Source organism: Anoplopoma fimbria, chromosome 22 (assembly GCF_027596085.1).
Source record: "Anoplopoma fimbria isolate UVic2021 breed Golden Eagle Sablefish chromosome 22, Afim_UVic_2022, whole genome shotgun sequence".
Taxonomy (NCBI): Eukaryota; Metazoa; Chordata; class Actinopteri; order Perciformes; family Anoplopomatidae; genus Anoplopoma; species Anoplopoma fimbria.
In genome coordinates, this window is record NC_072470.1 from 2909609 (window position 1) to 2935293 (window position 25685).

The 25685-nt window shown below is 39.1% G+C and overlaps 2 protein-coding genes and 1 long non-coding RNA gene across 4 annotated transcripts; 1 reads left to right on the forward strand and 2 right to left on the reverse strand.

Moving 5' to 3' along the window:
* The first annotated feature begins 1627 nt into the window (after positions 1 to 1627).
* Positions 1628 to 17170, forward strand: LOC129111712 (uncharacterized). The gene is made up of 3 exons (XR_008532341.1): positions 1628 to 1754; positions 2161 to 2225; positions 17095 to 17170. It is a non-coding gene; the product is annotated as an uncharacterized LOC129111712 (long non-coding RNA).
* Positions 5834 to 6625, reverse strand: LOC129111711 (leucine-rich repeat-containing protein 3-like). Its single transcript, XM_054623781.1, has one exon. The coding sequence runs from the start codon at positions 6623 to 6625 to the stop codon at positions 5834 to 5836; it is 792 nt and encodes a 263-aa protein (XP_054479756.1).
* Positions 17171 to 17231: 61 nt separating the features above from the next.
* LOC129111710 (poly(rC)-binding protein 3-like) lies at positions 17232 to 25419 on the reverse strand. 2 transcript variants are annotated; one of them, XM_054623780.1, is made up of 12 exons: positions 25345 to 25419; positions 25194 to 25217; positions 25070 to 25102; positions 24873 to 24989; positions 23644 to 23775; positions 23275 to 23403; positions 22202 to 22276; positions 20369 to 20410; positions 19099 to 19177; positions 18529 to 18581; positions 17604 to 17773; positions 17232 to 17306 (listed from the first exon to the last, which is right to left on the reverse strand). In XM_054623780.1, exons 1-12 carry the CDS (start codon positions 25417 to 25419, stop codon positions 17252 to 17254), a joined length of 984 nt encoding a protein of 327 aa, XP_054479755.1. In that variant the 3' UTR covers positions 17232 to 17251. The 2 variants fall into 2 exon arrangements, with proteins under 2 accessions (XP_054479755.1, XP_054479754.1); XM_054623779.1 differs by having other exon boundaries at positions 19099 to 19174; positions 22133 to 22276.
* Between the last annotated feature and the right edge of the window lie 266 nt (positions 25420 to 25685).

Sequence of the window (25685 nt, forward strand, 5' to 3'; positions counted from 1 at the left end):
GAGTCGTCTGCTGACTCAGCAATGCATCAGTAATAGTGCCGCCTGCATTTGAATGAATCTTTACAAAAATACCCTCAAACACAGTCCAATGGTCAGACATTTAGGACACGCCCTCTGACAGACGAAGAGAAGGTGTTAGCTTAATTTATTTATTTATTAAGTTTTGAGCAGATCTAAGAGAGGGATGAAACACACAAATGTCAAAAATGTGATGGTCCATGCCCTTGACTTGTCAGCATGAGGATGCAAATCCTTCGACAACCAGACAAGTCGAAGAGGATCAAGTCGAGCTTCCATCTAAGCTGTTAGGACGTCCAATTACAGCACCGGAGGTTGGAGCGCTATTCCTGAGGACACATATAATAACCTTTTCTTGAATTGTACCGGAGGAGGGCTGTATCTCTTCCTGATTTAAAGGCTGGAAAAAGGGTTAGTGGCTCAGTGATGTCACTTCATTTAAACATCTGCACAGATGACACACTGCCAGGAGCTCGTAGACCCCTGACTGAAGACATTTCGACGATTCTGCAAAGACAATCCTCTGACCCAGGAGCAGTAGAGGAGGAAGAGATTTAGTGTATTTACAAAAAGCCCAGAGGGATTAAACAGTTACTCTGCAGAAGTACACTTAGAAAAGATAAAGTTGTTTTTAACTTTTCTCTCAGACATAAATTAGTTCTTTGTGGTGTTCTCCCCGGCACAAAGGCTGCAGCAGCTGATAAATGACCTCCTGAGACACTGGTTATAATGGGATGCTGAGGGCACTGACTGGTTCCAGTTATATCTGGTTTGTCCTGAATATTAATGGAGCTCTGCTTTAAAAACCAAAACAGTAAACTTAAGAGTAAAAAGTATTTGAAATAAACAAAACTGGTTGTGTGTAGGTTTAAAAAGGTTGCTAAAAATGATGTATTTTCCATGAACAGCTAGTTATTAATTGTTTTATACATTATATGCTCTCATCTCATTCTCGTTTTCTCCCTCTCCTCACACATACATTTAAAAAACCTGAATCAAAAGACATGACAGAGTGCAGCTCTCACACAAACAAACAAACTTCAAATGCTTTCATATCTTTTGAGAATTCATCTTGAACTGAGCGACCCTCTGTCAGCACGTTCATCCACCGACGCCTGTGCAGCTCCATGAGTAGTGAACAGTTCTCCTCCATAAACCCAAACTCTGCATCTTCCTTCCATCTTTAATAGAAAGACCTCTCACCAGGAATCCCTCATCCTTTTTGTTGCAATGTGTTGTGACTGTTTTTCTTTCTTTGTGTCTCTTTCTGCACCTCAATTGCCTTATCCACATGGTAGATAAAATTGTGAAGTTGGTTTTAAAAGTTTCATGAGGCTGCGATTATCCTAGAGGTCGACACAGGTCATTTTAAACAGTGACATCATCTCACTATTTGAAATGGCTGCTACGAGGACTAACATCACACATGAATACAAGTGGGCTCATTTTATACACAAGAGTCTAAGCTTTCCCCAGTATGCAGAAATACCCAAATTCACCACTCGGTTTTTAAGCACTTGATCCAATTAAGGGCGACACATTCTACTTAATTGCATCAGGTGTGGAGAGCAGAGCTGCTTCATGGAAACTTCACATGGAAACACAACATTATACTTCCCTCTAGAAAGTTTGTAAAGGAAAGCACCTGAACCAGGAAGTGACATTGACAGTAATTTACAGCATGTTAGTGAAGAAAGAAAGAAAAACTACCCGAAGCTTCTAAGCTGCTGTTGATGGTGAGTTTGTTTTCATTTTTAAAACTAAAATCTTTCACTTTTAAAGTGCACTCTTTATAGCTGATTTAATAAGTAGCTGACATTCTTTGGTTAAGTTAAAGGGGAAGTTTACCCAACAAAGTAAAAAAAGCACATTTATACTCTTACCTGTAGAGCTTTTTACCAATCTAGGTATCTGTTGTAGAGATTTCTGCCTTCAGCAATGTCTCTTTCCAGAAATCTTTACCCGTTTAGTTCTAATCCACAGAGCAGTTTCATGTAGGAGCTACTTTCAACAGCTTTGAATATTCTCTCTGCTTAGAAAACATTACAAACACTTTATCCCTACAAGACACCGTAGAGAGACGGGTCAGGGCGTAAGGGCATCTCAGTATAATATCCTTCTCATTATCTGTCTCTTCTGCAGAGATCTGAACCTTGAACAGTGATCCGTGAAGGTTCTGCGTCACACATCAGCTCTGACCGATAAAGGTGAGGTGTGTGTGTGTGTGTGTGTCTGTGTGTGTGTGTGTGTGTGTCTGTGTGTGTGTGTGTGTGGATGAACATTATAAGAACTCAATATGACAGAGATGCATTTGTGTTTCCTACAAACTGGAAGCTGGGAGAAGATTTTTAGACGGATTGAAATGAAAACACAGTGCTTTCACTTGTATTTTTACTTTAAACATGACGTGTTTTTATTTATTAAAGCAACCCTCAACTTGATGTTTATTGTCCCGCATAAGAAATAATGCTTCAGACTTCTCCACAGTGACATCTGTCCAGTCAGGGCTCATGGTCTAGTGTTGGAAAGCATTTCAATCAGTGGACGGATGCTCTGTTTGCTCCTAAATGAGGTTTAAGTGATGAGACAGCTGCTCCGGATGTTCAATTGGCACTGAAATGTGAGAGGCAGCAGCAGAGAAGCCGGTGTTTTTACATGAAATTGTTGGTTATTTCACAGCAGCAGTTGTTCTTTGTAATAATGGTCACATAGAAGTGTTTCCACCAGGCTGGAGCTTTCAACCATGAAGTCAGACGCCTGGTCCATTCGGCCACTTTGTCTCACAAAACTTGTTTTATTTACAATTCAGAAGTGTCATGGCTGAGAGAGCAACATTAGACACGAAACAATGAATAAACTTTGAGAAAACCCGGGTTTGCATCTTGGTGTTTCCTGTTTTTACTGAAGGTCATTGTTTCAGTGTGGAGACACAGGATGACCTTCAGGTGATCTGCAAGAAGTCTCCAACCATTAATCACTAAATCTGCATAGATTTGAGTGAATATACAGAATAATCCAACATTAATAAAACACTCAGCTGATTTAGAAGGATAGTACAGTAGAAGGGAGGATTCTTGTTTCTGTAGCTCCACAACAAAACAAAAATGGCGACGCTGATAATCATTTGAGCATTTTTCTTTTTTTGTTTATATTCTGAGTTTTGCTCCTTCAGCAATAAAGACACCTGATTACTCAACAGCCTCGAGGAATATAATCTGTGGTCAATTTTGCTCCTCATTACCACAGACATGATTTTGAAGTATCTGTCTCAGACCGAGTCTTGATTGTGTTCCAATGTCAAGCATGCAGGTGTCCCTTGAGTGATAATTCATGAGTGCTGGTAAACAACTTGGAGCTCAGAGGAAACATGGAGAGTTTTTTCTTAGCCTTTAAAAGCAAGAAGAGAATATAGAATATTCTGCATTTTTACTTTACTAATCTTACAATCTGAGCTCTTGGTGTTGAAGAACATGTATGCAAGTCATTTCTCCTGCTCTCATCCTCTCCCTGGCCCCGGTGGTTTTTACCGGCAGCGTGATAAAGGAAGGTTCCCAGATATGCTAACATTAACAAAGAAAATACTGAGCTTGTTTGACTCCACATATTGAGCAGACTTGGACGAACTGATCCTGCACCTACGTGACATTTTACACATCTAATGACCTGAATAGGTTTATGATACAACCAACGACAACCAACCCCTTTGTCAAGATGTGAATACTGCTTTTTATTTATATTTGCAGTGGTAACAGCTGTCATTGATAGTAATTCAAAGTCGTATGGCACTTCATAAATGTTGATTAAATTGTACCTGCTGGTAAAATAACTGATAATCTGTGAGAGGTTATAGTTGGCTACTCATGGGAGGATTTTGAGACCATTTTTGTGTCTTTTTTTTGTGGTTGTTTAGTGTCTCTTTGTAGTAAACTTGTGTCTCTTTGTGGTCCTTTCGTGTCTCTTTGCAGTTGTTTTGCATGTCTTTTTTTCACTTTTTGTGGTTAATTTGAGTCTCCTGGTTGGTACGTGTCCCTTTGAGTTGACATTTTGAACTACACTTTGGGCCCCTTTATATTCATGTAGCTACTCCATGCATATCCATTTTAAAATGTGTTTTCAACTTTTATTAGTTATAAGAGCTGTTTTGCAGAGACTTGTTCACACCAAAAGACTATTGTTATCTCACTGGTAAATAGAATATGATAAAGTGATGCATTTTTTGTGTAACTCTTTTATGACGGGCTTTAAAAAAAGGTTGGCCATCCCTGATTTAAATGGTGACATCCTGAGTGAACAGCTCCCTACAAATGCCTTCCTAAAAGGCTCATTAGATTTATGGATTGAACTGTTAGTGGAATGAAACTATTTTAGGTACGCGAGACACGTATTAATATTCTGCCTCATCCAGATCTATGCAGATGAAGATATACGGGTTCCATATTTGGAGCTGTGGCTATTTTTCATAGTAAGGGATAAATAACAGGATCTCACTGTGCTGCAGAGAATCTTAAACAGTTGTGTGGCTTATTTGTTGGCTAGATGCTGTAAAGAAAATACACAATCTAATGCAGGAAATCTATTTCTACATTATGCAAACACAGATACATAATTTCACCATTTCTATTCTACTGTCTTCTTTTAAAAAAGTACACTTGTGACACACATGTGCATCTAGATAAACATAATTGGAGAGTTTAAAATGCACATGAACAAACAACAATCAACTGCCACTTACAATTTATTTTTCTGTCCCTGCATTATTCACTTTTTCAGTAAAATCTGAGAAACAGGTGGATTAGTTAGTATCCATCTTAAGCTGCATACACTGTTATTTTTTTCCTCAATGCTTTTCTGTTAATCCTCATATCTGGCGGGGCATTTTATTATCCTTCCACTGTACTGCTGTTTTTCTTGCTCTTCACTTGTTTCTGCCTGATCCTCTGTTGATCCCTGAGTGACGGATGTGAATGCATCCTTTCTCTCCAGACCCGTCTCACCGTTGGTCTCTGTGCCGATAGCGTGGAGTCCCTCAGTGTTTCTTTGTGTAATATCACCCACTGGTAGTTGACTCATCGAGTACTGGTCTGGTTTTTAATAACCATTACAGTTTCTACATTTGCATCTTCATGTTTTGCATTTCCTCATGTTGCAGAGAGTGTGATATGTACCTAGTTATGGAAATGAGTGGGTGGGCCACATCTGTTTGGCTGTTGCTGTTAAAGTTGCTGTTGAAAGACACCACCTGCCGTCCCATTACACACCAGAATCAACCTGTAGGAAGACATTTTCATTTATAAGTACCCTTCCCTGTCTTTACAAGAAACCAGTTCATTTTCTCTATCAAAGGAGAGAAAACATGCCTGACTGGCTGCTTTGTCACGTCCACCTGCACAGATTATATTAGATTCTTTTCTAGTTCATGGGTTGCACTTAAATTATGCGCATGTGCTCATGTTGGCACATGTGTTGATTGTAAAAAGAAATAGTATGTATTCAAGCCACTTAAATGAGTTGACAAGAACTGATTTATTTACTGTATTTAATTGTTTATAATAAAATATTATTTTATAAAATAAACCAGTGTTTAAATTTGCATTAATATCATTGAATAGTGTATAGTAGTAGGCAATATCTATGATATATAAGTTAACAGTATTGTACTATAAAACACTGACAGTATCATACTGTAAACCACGTAAAGCAAAGTCACATCATTACAATCTAGGTACTATAAAACGCTAATTGGTGGAAACAGTTTTTCCTTTTAAGTTACCACTAAAGAACAATAAAATATCTCCAGTCCATCTTTACTCAGACACTAGAACATACTGCTGGCTGTGTCGTAGTCCTTGCTGACGTGGGAGGTGCTGGGCAGAGACTTGAGGTACTCCATGTGCCTCCTGGCGTCCTCCTGGTTGTGTTTGATGTAGTAGATGATGTACGCCGTCACCATGGAGAACCAGCAGAACATGGCCACGAACATGGCCACATCCGTCGTCTTGTGGTGGAAGTTGCAAAAGTTGATCCCAGAGTCGAGGACCTGGATCACCGCTTGTCCCACGTACTCCTCCTGCACCGACGTGTAGCAGCTGACGTCGTTGACCGTCTCGGGGTCGAGCCTCAGCTCCCTCAGCACCTCCTGCAGGGAGCACTCGCAGTGCCAGGGGTTGTGGGACAATCGGACGCGGGCGTGCAGCTTGGCGAAGGTGTCCTTGGGGAGGCTGCTGAGGTGGTTGTTTGAAAGATCCAAAGTCCTCAGGCTCTCGGAAATCCCTTGAAAGGCGCCGACCTCCACGCTCTCAATGGCGTTGTGAGATAAGTCCAGCTCCCTGAGGCGGTGGAGGTCTGTGAAGGTCTCCTTTGGGATGCTTCTGATCTGGTTTGACGACAGCAGGAGAACCACGGTGTCCTTGGGCAAGTTCGAAGGGATGTTCTCCAGGTTGCGTGAGGTGCACTGCACCACCACGCCGTTCCTGTCCGTGCAGTGACAGCTGTTAGGGCAAGCGAGCGCAGTCATAGCTGCAGACAGAAGCATCAATGTTCCCACAAACAAAAGAGAAGCACAGGAGGGAGGTTTTATCGATGACCTGCTCCAGTGAGAGGCCCCCATTAGAGGACTGAAATCAGCCCTGAGCTAAAGACCAAGAGGTTTGCATTGGTGTGTGTGTTGCTTTAGGTACCACTTAAACATGAAATACAATCCAGGGAGTCTTTAAAGTGGTTTATGGTGCTTAAAGACAGGATGGCTCAGCTTTGCAGAATGAGGGGTTCAGTTGCACAAAAAGTTGAGCCGGGTTCAACTTTCTTGCCAGATGACCCTGCAGGTTTTAGCTGGAGCCCTCTGCGTTGGCATGGCGGCACTGGGCTCAACAGGCTTTTTTTCTTGCAGAGGTAAAGTCAGTCCAAACACGGCCTTCATTAAAGGCTAAAGTTGCATCCTCGGTGCACTTCTCAACATTCACTCGGACATTATTGCTCATCGTTTACCGGTGTATTTATAGAAAACCAAGCCCTGATGAAACTCAAAGCAGAAAGTGTTTTCATACTAGATAGATGAGATGTTAGAGGGCAACACAGCTGAGGAGGAGGAGGAAGTCATATCTGTGTCACCAGGGTGGGAGGGGCTGATTGGAAGAAACCTGTGATAGAAAGAGATAAAGAAATATGGAGGGAGAAAAGGTGGGATATAGAAAATGTCAAGTCTTGTCAGGAAACACTTTGTTTTGTAACTTTGCTGCAAATAAAGTCAATTTTTTTTGTAAAAACTCTCAACAGTCAATTCAAAGACAACTCTTATCTTCATGTATGCATTTGATAGTTTAAATATTAATTTTCTGGTCATATCATCTTACACATATTCAGTGAACTTTCTACACCTTTTCAGACGCCGTCCTCCTCAGGAGGAAAAGCTTAAGTTCAACATTATCATAATAAAAGCATGTTTCTATAGAATGAGATTTGTGATTAAAGAAAAACTGTCTGTACTACTGGGATGCATGTGGGAGCAGTAAAAGGTCAGAATTCTAATTAAAACGACTATGAACATGGAAGATAACAACACAAAGAGCAGCTGATAACGTCTTCTTTATCAAGATGATGAATGTCACACAAGATGTTCAGAAGTAGTTTCTGATTTCATAGAGTCATAGAATAATAATAAAGATAAGCCAAATGGAACATTATAGAAATGTTAATGGAGCTGAAAAAAATGAATGAATACCTGGAAGAATAATATAGGATGTTAAATATAATACAATTAATCCTCTATGTTGATTGATTAATCGAAAAGCAAAATAAATAGTAACAGGAGTAAAACACAACAGCCAATTTAATAAGTTCACTAAAGATTATTAAAAGAAATATCTTAGACTGCATTTTTTCGCAGTGACAAATAAATAACTGTAAACATTATGACTCCTATTTAGTGACAAACTACACTCTTAAAATGACAAATTTGGGCTGTTTCCTTTCTTACATTAGCCAATGATGAAGGCAATTAACTTGATAGATTAAACTCCACGGCAGCAATAAAAGGAGAGTTAAAAAGTGAGTTTATTATCTGATATATTTATTACACCTACCTGATGGCTCCACTCTGTCCGGTCCACCTCACCATGCAGCCTCGGGGGGGTTTATCTTTTATTAAATATCCATGAATAGATAAATAATCCGGGTAAACTGCAAATCATACTTTGCAAATAAACGCAGGTCTGCGGCACTAATCACAGAGAATAGAACCAGTTCAGGGGTCCGGATCCAACTGTTTGCAGTTTGCAACCTCCTGTCAGAGCAGCTTTGCAGCAGCTGTGTGTCGGTTGGCCAGTGTATGAGATTGCTTGTGCATGTGTGTGTGTGTGCATGCATGTGTGTGTGTGTGTGTGTGTGTGTGTGTGTGCATGTGTGGATATGCGCAGAGGCGCAGCGTTTCATCCTCTCATCCTCTCTCTCCTTTAAATGAGCTCTGTACCTGGAGTCACCGGCAACACCAACCGAACAGCAACTCCAACTTTAACACCAGTACATCATTTCCTCAGATATTCATGTAATCAATCAGAATATGTCAATATAATAATAAAAAGCACTGCATTTCAAACATACTGTCACAAATAAAGGTCTTCATTGAGATATGCAACTTAAGTACAAAACTATGAGAATCAAATTATACTCTTAAGTACCAAAAGTAAAATGTTCATCATGCAGGATCATTATAATATTATATTGATATATTTATTAATGCATTCATGTGTTTATCACTTTAAAGGTGCAGCTGCAATGTTGGCTATTTTCTTCACATGCTGCTGAATAGTTTAACGAAGTCTAACTTAAGTTATTGAAGAAATGTAGGGAGGAAAAGTACAATATTTGCCTCAAGTATAAAGTAGAATACAATGTAAATACTCAAGTGAAGTACAAGTACCTCAAAAAACAGTAAATTATCTATTTCCACTGTTTCCCACCTCCTTGAAGCAGAAGAATGTAAAATTAATAAAATACTATTTTGATAATCAGTCTGTGGAGAAGTACTTATTGTACTTACTTAACTTAGAGCCAGGCTAGCTGTTTCCCTGTCTTTCAAGTCTTTATGCTAAGCTAAGCTAACTATTCATACTATTTCATGCTCACTTGCACCTTTTGAAAGACACCTAAACCTCTTCTTTATATTTTCAGGTTTTTCTCTGCCTGCTTTGCACATTTAATTTGTATGTGTATCCCTGTCTGATAACTATGTGTAGTGTAAAAACAATACACTGATGTGCACTTAGACAAAGGACATTAAAAGGGCAGCATGTTGCAAATAACCTCTTTGCGCATGCATGTAGTTGCTTCATGCTTGCAGATATATAAATGTCCAAATAGATACTGCACAGTCACAAACATGAGGTAATTGGGTTAAAAACAGGAGTTTAGAGTGAATCCTCAGACGTCCCTGAAATCCATTTTGGTAACCTAGCCCCTCCTCGTGCTCCGCTGGCTGATTGTTTGCCCCTCCTGTCACACGCTGTCATTCTTCATAAACATTCATTACTATTGTCCTGCCCTGATGGAGGACTTCCATACGTGCATCGCAGTGACACAAAGGTCACCTGAATGCGGCCAGCGCTTTGCAAAGCATCTGCGTGATTAAATGTGCAGAGTTCAGCCCTGTCAATTTTGCTGAAAGGCAGAATCATTGATTGTATTGCCTGCTGAAGCATTTCGGCGTGCGCAGGGTTTTGCTTTGACAGCATCCAAAAATCACAAAGCGAGCTCGTAAATGTCTTCCTGTCCCGAGTAAAAGAGCTGCTTCATATTCTCCGATGTTTAAGCTGTACGTGAGACTTGCCAAGCCATTTGTTTATCACCCTTACTAATCTTGTCGGACTCCTGGCAGACTTCCTGACCCATCTAAGATAAATTCCTGCTCTTCCTATGGATGATTTGGAGCTGAGCCAATTTAGGAAACCCTTGTCGGTTAAGCTTTATAGACTGTCATAATTCTTGAGACCTATTTATCATCAGGAGACTTGTTTCCTCGGAGCAGAGCCACAGTTTCAACATCACTCTGCCCCATCTGCACTTCCTCCCTATGCTTTGTTACAGATGACATTGTGAAGTGAGCACTGCGCTGCCCTACAGTATATATTGACCTCTTCAAAGCCGCGCTCAGTACATTTGATAATGCTTTCCCCCGCTGCAGAGACTATCTGACATTGCATTGCTCGCTCTGCTTGCAATTTCTTTGCACTCAGAAAAGGGCCGGCGATGTCATCACACTTTCCGACTTGCACGTCTTCCCCCTCATTGCTTTGACATCAGTCTTTTGCATTATAGAGAAGGTTGTCTGTAAGTAGCTTACAGCGTTGCTGAGTGATGGCAGGGACCCACTCCAAAGTTGATGCCAAGCCAACGCAGGGGCAGAGAAGGCCTCCATGTGTTGGGGCGAGCCCTTTATTGGAGGTAAATTGACTGAGGAGAGCTGATGCACATTGGCCACTTGATTTGATGTCCTTTTTTTTGTTATAACTTGTTCTTCTTGTTTTTTTTTTTTAATTAATTAATTTATTTATTTTTAAATTCAATAACTTTATTGAGACATTTGTTCATACATAAACACAATGTTTTATTCTTATTTATATATATATCTTTATTTAATGTTTCATTATCTTATTTATTTAATGTTTCATTATCTTTATTTAATTTTTAGTTCTTTTTTTAAGATTTAAGTTGATCTTTATGAAAATCATTTATTCTCTTTATTTAATGTTTTATATCTTTATTTAATGTTTCATTCTCTTTATTTAATGTTTTATTATCTTTATTTAATGTTTCGCGTTTGTCACAGTCGCGGTGCAGTTCACGTCATGATGTTTTCACGGATGTTGATCTGGACGGCTCATCCTCCTGTATACCGGTGTGCCGGATTATCGGTTTTTTCAAGGTACCGGTACCGGTGGACCGGCCGGCTCAACCTCCTATAGCTAGCATAGCTAGAGGAGGTTGAGCCGTCTGGGAGCTAGAGGAGGCGTCCCGGTAGAATCCCGGTGACCGGGAAATAGGTTCCGGCGATCACCGCGCATTGCATGCCGGGTAGATTTTTTTTTTTTTAATTTTTAATTTATTTATTTATTTATTTTTAAATTCAATAACTTTATTGAGACATTTGTTCATACATATAAAACACAATATATTTATATATATATATATATGTATATATTTACATTTTCAAGTTCTTATTTTTAAGATCTTAAGTTGATGCCACGAAGGCTGAAACATCATCTATTCTCTTTATTTAATGTTTTAATATCTTTATTTAATGTTTCATTATCTTTATTTAATGTTTTATTATCTTTATTTAATGTTTCGCGTTTGTCACAGTCGCGGTGCAGTGACGTCACGTCATGATGTTTTCACGGATGTTTATCTGGACGGCTCATCCTCCTGTATACCGGTGTGCCGGATTACCGGTGTTTTTCAAGGTACCGGTACCGGTGGACCGCCGGCTCAACCTCCTATAGCTAGCATAGCTAGAGGAGGTTGAGCCGCCTGGGAGCTAGAGGAGGCGTCCCGGTAGAATCCCGGTGACCGGGAAATAGGTTCCGGCGATCACCGCGCATTGCATGCCGGGTAGATTTTTTTTTTTTTTAATTTTTTTTTTATTTATTTATTTATTTTTAAATTCAATAACTTTATTGAGACATTTGTTCATACATATAAAACACAATATATTTATATATATATATATGTATATATTTACATTTTCAAGTTCTTATTTTTAAGATCTTAAGTTGATGCCACGAAGGCTGAAACATCATCTATTATCTTTATTTAATGTTTCATTATCTTTATTAAATGTTATATTCTCTTTATTTAATGTTTCATTCTCTTTATTTAATGTTTTATTATCTTCATTTAATGTTTTATTATCTTCATTTAATGTTTTAATATCTTTATTTAATGTTTCATTCTCTTCATTTAATGTTTTATTCTCTTTATTTAATGTTTTAATATCTTTATTTAATGTTTCATTATCTTTATTTAATGTTTTATTATCTTCATTTAATGTTTTATTCTCTTTATTTAATGTTTTAATATCTTTATTTAATGTTCTGTTAAATAAATCACTGGCTCTCCTAAAGTTGTGATGGTGAGGAAGCTATTTTAGGCAGTCCAGTTCTTTTCTCCGGAGAGAATATAAAGCCTGGCAGCTGGAGCACTTCAAAGCTTTAGTGGAAATGAAACCTTGAGTGTTTTAGTTGACTAACCTGAAAGCATATTTTTAGTTTATTTACCATGTGCAGATGCTGAAAGCCCAAATCTTAAAATGTTAGCATTGGACTTTTAAAAACAACATCACTGAATGTAATCTGGGGTTTTGCAGAATCTTGCAGACGTTGATATGTTTGCCCAACAAGATCATCAAGAAACATCCAGTAATTGTGCATACTTTTTTCTCAAATACAAAACCAAAATACGAGGAGTAACACTTGCTAGCGTGAAGGCGTTCGAACTTTGCTACGAGGGAACAGGAAGTGTAAAAATGTTGACTCATTTCTGGGGTTTAGGCATTCTGGATTTCCTAGATATCTTGATCTACCTAACAATGGCCGCCGAGGCTTATGGGTTTGGTTGTATTGCAACATTAAAATGTAAATATAGTTTTTTTAAGAGATATAGTATAGTAATATAATTTAACATTTGGTGTACTCAAATCAGTGGCACCTTGTTGTTCTTTCAAAAGAAACTTCAGTCTTTCACTGTTATATTCCATGCTGTAGTGCTGACATTTATTTAGCTTTTGCTATATATGAATGCCCTTTTTCGTGAGATTCTATTATTCAATAACAATGTGAAAGCATTTGTCATGACTCTTTATGTTGCAGGACTAGATTCCTCAGACAGCCTCTTGCAAAGTGCTGGATCACTGCCAATGGTTATGGTCTTTGTATCAACTTCTCCTACAGCTTCTTGGCTCCCTCCAACGATTCCTAATCTGCCCTTGACACCCAGAAACTATTATCCGACTAAAGGTGTGGGCATCCCCATCTCAGAAGCATGAAACAAATGTTTCCTTTGCTTTGTCTTAAGCCTTTCACGCTCTGCCACAAACAATAATACACCAGCTTTCTCCTTGAGGATCTGTTCAGATTGAATCAAATCCAGAAACAGAACAACTTATCCTCACAAATATCTCCGGAGGTGAAGAGGAAAAATCTGTGTGTGAACTTTTCGCCTGTAAAATGCTAGTTACCTCTGTTTTTTCTCTGTTGTTCCTCAGACTAATCCAAGCAAAGTTACATAGGTGATGTATGATGTAATAGTGCAGGAGAAGGTGTATCACATGCTGTCCATCATTCACTCTGGCAAAGCAATCTGCAGGTTCATAGGCGACCCATCTCATTATCAAGATGTTGAAATGACTCTTTCACTGCAGAGGGGAGAAACCTTTTGGATCTTACCTCGTATCTGTCTGCTGCAGTCTAATTCTAGACTGATGAATGTGTGTGTGTGTGTGTGTGTGTGTGTGTGTGTGTGTGTGTGTGTGTGTGTGTGTGTGTGTGTGTGTGTGTGTGTGTGTGTGTGTGTGTGTGTGTGTGTGTGTGTGTGTGTGTGTGTGTGTGTGTGTGTGTGTGTGTGTGTGGTCTGGTTCATGGAGAAATGAATGAAAGGAACAGGTTTGTTAAATAGATCATAGAGAGAGAGAGGATAAGTGGTGAGCAAGCAACTTTTGGAATAGTCATCCTTATCATTCTCTAAAAAAGATAGTTAATGCATTATTAAAGTTATTCCTAATTATGCTGCACTCCTCCATGAATCTCCTATAAGACCTCAAAAGTTCCCCGAACCTTTCTTTGATAATCCATGTGTTAGACGATAATTGTATGTCTGGTAATCTTTCTTACAAAACGAGAATAGATTCTCATTTAAACCTCATCAACCTATTACCATAATAATTAACTGTATTTAATAACTATCAAAATCTCCCCAGGGGGATTTTTACTTGGCATGGCCCACAACAGCTGGTGGTTCATCAGGCTCTTAATGTGTGCACAGGGATCGTGTAGAAATGATCTGAAGTCATTAATGTTCTTTAAGAAGCAGCAAATAGAAACCAGAGAAAAACAAGTCACAGAAAGAAAAAAATGAAACTTTATTTGTTTTTATACTTACCAACACTTTGAAATTAAAGCCTATGTAATTACTCACAACTAATATAGATCTGCACATAGCAAATAAATCAATCGAAAATAGTTACCAAGTTCTATCACTTTTTTTTCTCCCCCAAACAGCAATACACACAAACAAAAGCTGAAAAAAACCATGTCTATTCATTCTTTTTTTTTCTTGCTGTTGCTGCCACATAGAAAGTGGATTTAAAAAAAGTGTTTTAAATAAGCTACACAGCTCTCCTGTATCTATGCTAATAATAATAACTGAATAAATAATTGCACATTGCACCCTATTATTGCATTAGTTGCAGTTTGTTTCAAAGTTGCAGTATACTCAGGCATATACACAAAATGTAAATACAGTTTTCAAACACTGAGTAACACATGAATATCGATGTTATTGAAATCACACTGCCATAGCGACCAAATTCATAGAACACAACAAGATCTTTGTCAAATGCACACGCCAACTGTGCTAATTAGCATCAGCAATCCTTGTTTTTCTGTGCTTTCAGTGCTTATAAAATGTGTACCTATTTAAATAAAACATTTCAATGGTACACATGCACTGATAACAGTTGTATAAAAGCCATAATACCCTTGAGGATGTTCTTCACTGTTACAGTATTGTTGGGAAAGAATGCCCTCTTAGGTATTAGCTAACTGTTCTAAAAAGCAAGTTTGCCCCAAAAACATAATTTAATTTTTTTTTTTCTCATTTGACAAACATTCCCATTGAAGTACAAGCTATGACAACTCAAAATAAAAAGAAACACAAATTCATAATTTCAATGCTAGCACTACTACTTGAGTTCACATCAAAATGTAAGAATTATTGCAGAATAATCATTGACTATGCATGGTTCAGTATAGCAATACAGCATTTGTCCATTTACATAATCACATTTATGTCATCGAAGCGCTTAAGACCCAAAGTTGCAGAAAATATTGACTTAATTTTCTTGCAGAGAGTTAGATGAGATGATTGATACCATTCTCATCCCTGTAAATATGAAGTGTAAAAACAACAAATTGATGTAAAAGGGCGGTTAGTTTAACTTAGCTTAGCATGTAGACTTAAATCAAGGGGAAACTGTTAGCCTAACAAATTAGATAACATGTTCATTTGTTGGTAAACAATCTTCTCATCTTACTCTTTGTAAGAAATCAAAAAGCATATTTCCCAAATTGTCAAACGTGTCCTTTAAGCTCAGCATAGGCTACTAGAAATAAAACAGAAGTAGTGGTATGTATGAAGAAATCGAGAGAATGTTGCTGTGTTGGACAGTAGATAATGTGATTCGACAATAACATTCAACAGCTGTTTGTATTATGTCAAAACTTAATTGAGCTCAGCTGATCGGAAATGAGATGACTGAAGCTGTCCAGTAGTATTTAGAGCATCGTCATCAGTAGAAACACGCGAGGGATGGTTGAAATACTGAACCATACCAAATATCACCCACACCTCCCTCTCAACCTAAATACAATACGACAAAACTAACTTAGCTTAAGTTTCATGATCAACAACCAAAAAAGTCATATGTGCATCACCACACCATAAATAAATAAATACATGCTGGTTTTTTACTGAAAACCAGTGAAGCAGAAAATCGTCATCCAACCTGTCCTTTTTCAAATAAAAACAATTAAGTTGCTGACGATAAAAAGACATTCAAACCTAAAGCGTCAAATCAACCGTGTGACAAACAAAAAGATGAGATGAACAATCTTGAAAACGAGACTTGAGTGGTCACGTCCGCCCAGGCCCCGCGGGTTCCCCGCTACGAACCCCTGAACATTCCTCGGCCCAAAAAAATACCATTCGGCTTTGTCCAAACGTTCAGGCCTCTTTGACCTGAAGAGTCGGCTTCTTTCCCTTGTTTTTCGCTCTCTCAAAAGCCATCACAAAGACCGAATACTTTTTCAAATACAAGGGAAGGAAGCCGAAAGGTTTGGACGCAACACTTGGCTTTTAAGTCCAACTACTTCCTCCCACATCAGAGGCAGTCCAGAGTAAAGTGTTGAATAGTCTATTGCATGAGCGCCGCGTAGTCGACTAATGTGCTAAATCACAAAAGTCTTGTACAAAACAAATACAGTATAATAATAAGTTGGTAAACAATCATTAAAATTTTCAGTTAGTGTTTTAGCCACTGATTATTTTTCACTAATTGCCATTCATGCATCTAAAATACTAATAATCGGTGTTAATAGAAGGAGGCTATGTCGGAAGGTTTTTCATTTGGGCAGGAAGTAGGACTAGACGTGAACGGCCAAAAATGTTGAAAAAGTTATCGGAAAAGAACGGGAACACAAAGATATAATGCTAACGTGTGAAGGAACACGAACACTGAACAGGTTTACTGAAATGCACAACGACACGACACTGAACACATGCAATATAAGCGATAATGTAAATATAGGAAATTAACACGAGAAGGGAGGCTCTAGGAGTGATACCATTGGCTTAAAAGGGTCATGTGATGCAGCAAAGAGTCATGGGTAGAGATTGGATTTGTAAGTAGACAAAGATGCAAATTAGGACAAAAGCAGAACAGTCCAATTATTTCTTCATTTCAAAATATATTATCAAAATTTGATAATTTTGGCTACATCCCACCACACACTCTGCCGATAGCATCACTGCACAGCTTTAATATGCAAAGAACTATGTTCTACAAAAATTCTCAATCTTTTACAGGTTTATACTTTTAATGATGTTCTATGACGCAGCACTGACAGAGAGAAATAGAAAGCAATAGATAGAGAAAAAGAAGAAGAAAAAGAGTAACACAAGTTGTTCCTAATAAACATTCAACATGCTTCAACAGTTCTCTAAAAAAAACCTAATCAACAGAGAATTCCTTTTTTGTAATTCTTATTTTTTTTGTATTTAATTTGGCTCTCTGAAATAAAAATGATCGCCCAGCCCGTCCGGACATATAAACAACTTTTGAACCAGGGCAGGAAGGCGGTCAGGTTTTTTTTTTTCGGAGAGCCAGAGCCAGAGTCCGAAGGGCTTCATCAGGGTTGTCTGCGGTGGTCTGTCATTGGAAGGGGCCAAACGGAGGAGCCAGTCAGGGATCTCAGGATGTGGTCATGGAAGATGGGTCGTTCCACATGGCCGCCACGTCTCTGAACCTGCAGGAGGATTATGGGAAGTAAGCGTTAAGGTCTAATTTTCCTAAAAGAACTGCATGCGTTTAACCCCAAATTTGGGGCAAACAAAAATATCTTTTGTATAGTTTCTTTTTGTTTTTTGCACATCTACATCTGTACAACTTTTCCTCTAGATCGTTCCATTTGACTGCTTCACTCTTAACTCCAATTAATCCAAAACCTTTTTGAAAGTCGTGTGCGTCTCGTATAGACGTCGAACGCCAAAAAAGTCTTTATTTGACGACCAGGCTGGACTGTTAACATCCGTTGAGTTCTGACCTTGCATTGATGAGGTACTGGGCCAGGCTGATGTTGGCGGGGGTCCCTGTGATGGTGATCTGGCGCTCCGATGACCCTTCCATGGCATTAGCAATTTTGATCTGCGCCCCAGACATCTGACGGATCTCGTTGATTTTGGTTCCCTGACGTCCGATTATGCAGCCTATTAGCTGGGAAGAAAATGGTGGATGGGACTTAGGATGGCCAGAACTATGAAAGATATATATATATTAATGGACTCACTATGTGAGTACGATCCAGTCAAAGTCAGCCCTCAAGCTATGACTATAACGTTTCTTACTTTAGTCCAACAAGTCTTTTCCATTAAGGACATTCACTTTAAGAAGCTAACTGCCTCTGGCTGTACTAGATCTCTGCTGCAGAAGAGGACTTCTCAATAGCTGCAGCTGATCTGCTGTCAGATTGTATCGCTGGAGGCTTCAACATGAAGACACGTTTAAAGATAATAAACCAGTTTTTGACATTGTGGTCCAACAACATTTGTGATTTTTGTGTTGTGATGACAGAAAGATTCTGATCACTGTCGGGATTTGTTGTTGTTGTTTCATACAGCTATTCATGAATTCATCTTTCTAATCTTTCTGTAAATGGACTTCAGAAGGAGTTATTTGCAATGTCACATTGACCTTAATGTACTTTCTGAAAAGTTTGCTGTCAAGATGTTTTACTTTAAGTTACAGCGGCAGAGACAAATTGGCACAAAGGGGCCACAAATTGTCAAAACAGCTGAATAAGTGTGACAGTTTTTCTTCAATACTGTCGACAATGTTTTCTTGAAATATTTATGGTGCTGGAGGCAGAACGAACCCTGTTTTCATTTAAAAAATAGACGACCTGTCAGTTTTTGAACGGCAAATCTTTCATTTTGGTGTAAAAGGTGTCGTTTCATGATAAATGTACTCACATCATTGGGAATGGTGAGTTCATGAGTACTGGCCTGGTTACTGGCATCCAGACCTGCTGCTGAACAACGGAAGCACACAGAGAGAGAGAGAGAGAGAGAGAGAGAGGGAAGGAAGAGGACATAAAATAGAGTTTGGCAAATTGATGAACTGTAGTTTTTTTTTCATTCCTTGGCTTGTGACCAGTAGCATTTCTTTGTCTGGCTCAGCCTTCAGAGCAGAGCCTGCACACACTCTTTAAAACACCTGATAAGTTGAATTCTACTTCTAAATTGGGGTGAAGACAATCTGAGGCAGTTGCATCATTAATAGGATATAAAGGGAACACCAAAGAACAAAAGAAACCTCAACAACAACGAGAGCAGACCACCAGCAGGCCATGTCAAAGATGGCAGTGCACCACAGAGACCATTAGGAGGAGAACGACAGGAAGAAGAAAAAGAAGAGTCAGGACAGAGAAAAGAAAAGAGAAAGAGAAAGAAAAAAGGAGGTAGAGAATGTGTTTGTCTCTACAGGTAAAAACGAGAGAAGGAGCTTTGGTAAAGAGGGTCGTCGTGTAGGTGGGTACGTACCGGGGAAGGCAGGGGTGGTCTGTCCGAGGGGGGTAAAGGGGGTTTGCTGCATAGCCAACTGGTGGAGCTTGCTCAACTGCTGAGGGGGGGAGGAGGAGGACAGCAGAGCTATGAGGTCATCGTTAAAATGCACACTCGCGAATGCACGCACACACACACACACACACACACACACAGACAGATGCTCACACACAAACACACACACACAGACAGGTCTGTCCGAAACGCTACAAGAGTAGAGAGAGGATCTGAGGAGAAGTAACAACACAGACAGGTGAAGGACAAAGACCAAGAGAGAGAGAGAGAGAGAGAGAAGAGAGGCTCATAGAGGACTTGGCCTGAGACTGGGAGGGTTGGAGGGATATCTTAAAAACGCTGTCTCTGGCTTTTTTAAAGGAGAATATGTCTTAAATATACAGGATATCATGCAAAAGGACCGAGACTGAAGCTGCATGTCCCAGGCTTCTGCAAAATTACGTTTCCATAGAACTCAAACTGCACCCTCATGTTTGAAACACGTGGATAAAGTTGTAAATAAAAACAAAACACGCAACAAAACTATGAACGGAAGTCTTGACCTCTTCCCTTCACAGACTTCCACAGACTTATTTGTGATAAGTCAAAAGTAAACATAATCCACAACAAGATATGTTTCACTCGGAATGTAATTCACAATGCAGTTTCATTGTATGTGCAGCCTGCACCCTGGCCAGCTGATAACCAGTGTACTGTGTATAGAAGGGGTTTAGCGAGTTGTCAAATAGCCCATGTGACCACATTGGTATGTTGAGGGTATATGGAATGAGCCTGACTTTATTGCTTTCAGCTTCTACTCATTTCATGTGGGTTTGAAGACACTGAACGGAAATTCATCAGTAAAGATGTGATCGTCTTTAATTATTTGTCCCATTGCAGCCTGTTACGACTGCTTCACTTCAGTCACTGTTTTGTTCTGGTTTGCTTCTAACTGCATAACTATAAGACTGTAACAATCAGATCACCAGTTCAAAGCAGGTTCCAGTTGGTTGTTAAATCCCATTGAATTAAAGTGAAACCACCAGCCAGCAGGCCAAGCCCCATGAGGTTCAACGGCAAACAAAGGCCAAGAAGAGTCAGAAAAAGTTAAAAGAAGTAGGAATTACATATCAGAAAAAAAAGAGCTGTATTAATATTAACAGTTAATATTAATATGGGTGGAGAAGAAGAGAGCAAAGAGAGAGAAATGTGCAGAAGAGTGCAGTGTGGACTGCCTGGTGGGGTGAGCACTCACATCTGGATGAGGGATGGCGTACTGTCCTTGAATGGTGTATGCCTGCAAACATGAGGAGAAGAGAGTATTGTTATCATGTCACGTCATCGAAACAAGACCATAAAAGTACTAAGGTTATGTGATTGCATAAATAAAACATAAGCTGTATTAAATCAATTTCTGGCAAGCTAAAACTATACAAAAAAACAAGACTTAATGTAAAAACATTTGACATTTCTACAACACAAACACTCTAGAGACTTTTTATCTTTTAATCTATATTTTTAGCCATATTACATAAAGGTCATGCACTATAGACTCCCTGTCATGTTCATCAATCAGATCCAGTTGAACTAAATCAATAAGGGACAACTCAGACAGTGGGAGGGTGAGGAACGGCTGTGAGAGGAGTAACGGGACTTGACCTATCGGATGTGAGCGTTAAAGGGGCCACAGAGGTCAGAACTGAGCTAAATCTCTGCAGGAGGTCAGCAGAGTGGAAAATCAGTCATGTAGACATTAAAAATGAGAAAATAATAAAAAGAAATCCAGATTACAGTGTCGTTTAGTTTTCTTAAAAATGTCCTATTTAATAATTTTAAAGAAATTAAAAGTTCTAGTTCAAATACTGGCTAGCTTTCCTTTTTAATTGATGAGAATGCTTGTGATCATTCATATATTCTTGGTAAATCCTAGTGCAATAAAGTAACAAGAAGCATGCTAAAGGTAGTGAAATAAAGCACTGAAGCAATTAGTTGATTATCAAGTAATTTATCAACAAATGTATCAAGATTTCTCTGCAGCCTATTAAATGTGAGCATTGCAGATTTTCTTTTGTTCCACCCTTAAAGCTACTTAAGGGAGATGTTAAGGGATAAGAATTTCTTGTCTCAAATGTAGCAGATTAGATAAAAGATGAAGCAATTAGTTGATTAATTAACTGGTTAATCAAGAGTAAGCTAATGTTGATAAGGGATTCAATTTGCGAGTCATTTTTAAACAAACATGTTAAATAAAATCATGAGTTTCAGCTTTTCAAATGTGATCTCAGAAGATTTAAACAATTTAGGTTTTAGTTTAATTGCAATTGGCATTTTTTTTTTTCTGACTATTTGTTGATCATGAGATTAATTGATTAATAAAATACTCAGAATATTCATTAATTTGTAGCTGCCCTGAGGATGGATTCAATGTATAACTCATGAATATGATGCTCAGTGTTTTGTGCTGTCTGTCATTAACATCCAGTCCACTAGTTGTCCCTCCAGTGTTCCTCCCTCTGCAGATCAGCTGATTGAACCTGCTTTGCTACACACCTGCTTCTCTTCAGCCTCTCCAGCTTGTGTTTACCTGTTGCTCTGCTGCCTGGGTCACTTTTCATTTTCAATTTACCTCAACATGAGCAGATGTGTGTCTGCCTACAGATGTGTCAAGATTTGTTTTGTCCTGGTAAGTAAAGGTAACTTTGATATTTGCATTGTTTTCATTGCTTTTCTTTATTTTCATTGTATTCTTTTCTAAGTAAAGTAAAGTTGTTTTGCTCTGTTCATTTAGGATGATCATGGAGTCCCATTAAAAGGGAACCAAAGGGTCTTTTCTCCGCCTCTGTTCTCATCAATGAACAGGTAAGTGGTCATTTAACCCAGCTCTGGCCGGCGTGGCTGCAGGTGAGGGGCGACAGTGAGGACACAGTAAACAGCAGTGATGGTTTCATGCTAGTCGAGGGGTGGGGGGGTCAGTGAGGGAGGGAGGAAAAGTGAATAAAACCTGGTGTGAGACACTAACAGGCAGTGGCTGGTGCTGCAGTAAGAGGCTGAGGTTGGCTGTGGACGCCCCCAGTGGGTCTGCTCTTACCTGGCCACCTGAAAAAATGACAGGGGTGGAGGCAGGCTTGGGGCGGTAAGGGATGGTGGCACCTTTCGGTGGGGACTGAGGAGAGCAGAGGGGGGAGGGGAGAGAGTGGGGGGAAGAAGAAGAAGGGGTGAGATGTGGAGAGAGTGTTAGAACAGAGAGAGAGAGAGAGAGAGAGAGAGAGAGAGAGTTGCATAAAGTGAAACCACAGAGGGGCGGTGCCTTAGGGAAGACTTCCTGTGACATAAAGAGTGCTCTTCACTGCGTGTTCATGCTGACATTAAAAAGAAAAATGTCCAAATCGTGGTTCAGTGCACAACTAAACTTGGATTTACCTGGAACATCACTTTCAACTGGATAATGATGACTCTCTACTGCTCAGACTGTGTTTTATTTAAATTTTTAAATAGCTTTTAAAAAGTCCACGTTCTGGAGACTTACAGTCATGTGACATATCTCCTAGTATCCGTGGCTGGTGCCATCATGAAGGCCCAATGGAGAACTGGCTGTGCAGATAGTTTCAGATTAATGGTGCAGGAAAAAGAGAGACAACTGCAAAGTGTGGAGCCCTTTGATCAAAGCATGATGACTTATTATGGTCTGACATGTACCTATACTAGTTTCTGCTTTAGATGTCGTTGGAAAAATGCGTTTGCAGCATTACATGAAGGCTTTTGTAGATTCACAAATCAAGACGTCAAAACACAAACAAAAAAAATGAAATACATCAGTTATGGAATTATATTAGCAGTAGATGTCACAGAAAAAGGTATATTATTATCATAAAGCTTCTAATACAGAAGATCAAACATCTAACTGTGTTATATTTATATTTCTATCTAGTATATAGTTGCCGTTTTCATTGTTAGTGGCGGAGTCATATTGAGTTTATGCAGAAATGATGCAGCATGTAATCATGTGTTTTTTGCTCATGGAATTAATTAAATAAAGGCATTTATTTGGCTGAAATTTTAAGGATTATAACTGTAATCTAACTACTATATCTTGCATTTTAATCCCAACATACTGTATGTTCAGTGTAAATAATGCTTCCTTCATCCCCCCCCCTTCTGTACCTCCAGCATCACCACACATATCTGTTTGACACACTGGATGATGGCTTCTGGGGCTCCTGAGATCGTCACGGCTCTCTCGGTGGAGTTGGGGAGCATGTCACCTGCAACCTGGACCTGAGCTCCTGTGGACTAAAGGTGAGAGGAGCATTTATACAATCTGAATTTGTACTGGGAAATATGCATAAAGCATACGGGGTTATGCAAGATTTAAGGCTTTTATGAACGATGAATACAAGATTTGCAACATTTAAAAAGAAGTATTCTGGATGGTGCAATCCATCCAAAACTGGAGCATTGCCTCTAAAATCTGCAAATATCTCAATTCATATGGCATTCATATGGATCATTAGTATAGATTTGAGACGCTACCTCTCTCATTTCTTTGATTTTGGAGCCTCCTTTGCCGATGAGAGAGCCACACTGGCTGGCCGGGACAACGAGCCTCAGGGTCACGGGGGGTTTACTGGTGGCTGGACTGTTGCTCATGGAGTTGATTATATCCTAAAGGGAAGGAAAGAGCAGGTGTTATCAGAGGAACGTGTCCGTTACTCTATCTGGAGGGGGGGCTTTGGAGGAATCCACCTTCATGCATGTTTCCTGCATCAGTGGAGAGTCTAGAAAACTCTGGCTCGGATGTGTTTGTAGAGTCGTTTTGCTACTTTAATTTAAGCTATTATTCTGTATCCTTTTATATTTTTTTCATTTAAACCATAAGCTGTGTATAAAGGCACGAGTCGGTTATCAATGCTTCAATTTTTTTTACAGTTTGTCTACAGTTCAGTATGTGAACTTCTGGAAATTACTAGTTATTTTTTATTCCTTGCAACTGGCATGAACGCACTCATTCCTAGTTTCATGTGTAGCGTTTGGAGAACTCAGTACTGGCCCTCGTTCAGAGGGTGCTGCAAGGTGAGATCAGCACATTTCTGCCTTACATAACGGGGCCAAGCCTGCTTTGTATTCCATTTAGGGACGAGTCAGTGCAGACAATGAAGCATACTGGTGGTGGGAAGTAACTAAGTACTTGTACTCAAGTACTGCACTTGCGTACAAATCTGAGGTACTTGTACTGTACTTGAGTATTTTCTACTTTTACTTTCATGTAAAAATGCAAAACTCATGATTCCAGCTTCTCAAATGTGAGGATTTCTTTTTTCCTGTTAATTATTTGGATCATTTGAATATATTTTTTTACAATTTTGTGTTGGGACAAAACAAACATTGTGAAACTATCATTATTTTCTAAAATTGTTTAAACAAAAAAAAAAAATAGAAAATAATCAGCAGATTTCTCCATAAGGAAAATAATTAATTGCTGTCCAATACATAATAGTTAAAATGATCTTCACAACAAACCAACTAGCGCAATAAAAAGCTATTTTAGCATAAATGTATGAATAAGAATAATCTAATTATGAAGTTAATTTTCCTGATTACTTTTACCTATTTTCAATGCAGGACTTTTGCTTGCAACAGTGTTTACTTTAGTTAAAGTACAAATATCACACTGTAAAGTATCTGCATACTTCCTTCCCTGGTAGTATTGACTCAGTAGTATAATGTTGTACTTTGTAGTTTTTGGATGATGGATGTTTTACCTCCTCAAACTTGTAGGCGATCATGGCAAAGGCCTTGAAAATAGCATCTGTCGGCCCGGTGATGGTGACTATCCGCTCGGGGCAATTCCCCTCTGAGATGTTGATGCGTGCGCCGCTCTACAAGAGAAAAATACATAATTATGAGAAGAAAAACACAAAAAATGAGTCAGAAATATTTAAAGAAAAGTTCTACTTACGTCTTCACGCATTTTCTTCACGGTTTCTCCTTTCTGGAGGTAAAGAAAAGGAAACATTATGATGTGTTTCCTGCAGGTGTAATGATGCTTTACATGGTCTGCTTGTTGTGTCTGTGATAAATACCTTTCCTATGATGCTTCCAACCTCCTGCAGAAACACAAACAAACAATGTTTGGTGAATTGTTGCAACAGGGAGCTTTGAAATAATCTATTTTCTGATAATTGGAAATAAAAGCAAGAAAAAGAAAGTCACAGAATAGGTTTTTTTTTGTACCTTGCCGTGCATCAGCAGCCGGATGGTGAGGGTCACATTCAGTCCACCTTCTGATTGGACCTTAATGGGCTCCATGTTGGGATTGGATGTGAAGGAAGGGGCGTGGTCACGTGAGAGAGGAGTTCAAGGGCCAAACGTGAGTGTGATGGTGGAGTCAGCCAACCGGTCACCTGACGGAGAGGAAAGAGACGGACACACCTGCTGAGATTAGACTGGGTTTAGACGTAGAGGAACTTTTAGTTACTTCATTCTGATGGTTTAATGTTGATATTCATCCACCAGCTTGACAATAAGTAAAGTTTAAACTATAGGATGACTGGAATTAAGTTTGAGTGAGGAGT

What these genes read in the sequence shown, in the direction of transcription:
- LOC129111711 (XM_054623781.1), bottom strand. Translation starts at nt 6,625, where the DNA reads ATGGGGGCCTCTCACTGGAGCAGGTCATCGATAAAACCTCCCTCCTGT.
- LOC129111710 (XM_054623779.1), bottom strand. Translation starts at nt 25,419, where the DNA reads ATGGAGCCCATTAAGGTCCAATCAGAAGGTGGACTGAATGTGACCCTC. An exon ending in TCGCCTACAAGTTTGAGGAG is followed by an intron (nt 23,776 to 24,872) that starts GTAAAACATCCA and finishes CCTTCCCTTTAG; the next exon opens with GATATAATCAACTCCATGAG. An exon ending in CAGTACCTCATCAATGCAAG is followed by an intron (nt 17,307 to 17,603) that starts GTCAGAACTCAA and finishes ATCCTCCTGCAG; the next exon opens with GTTCAGAGACGTGGCGGCCA.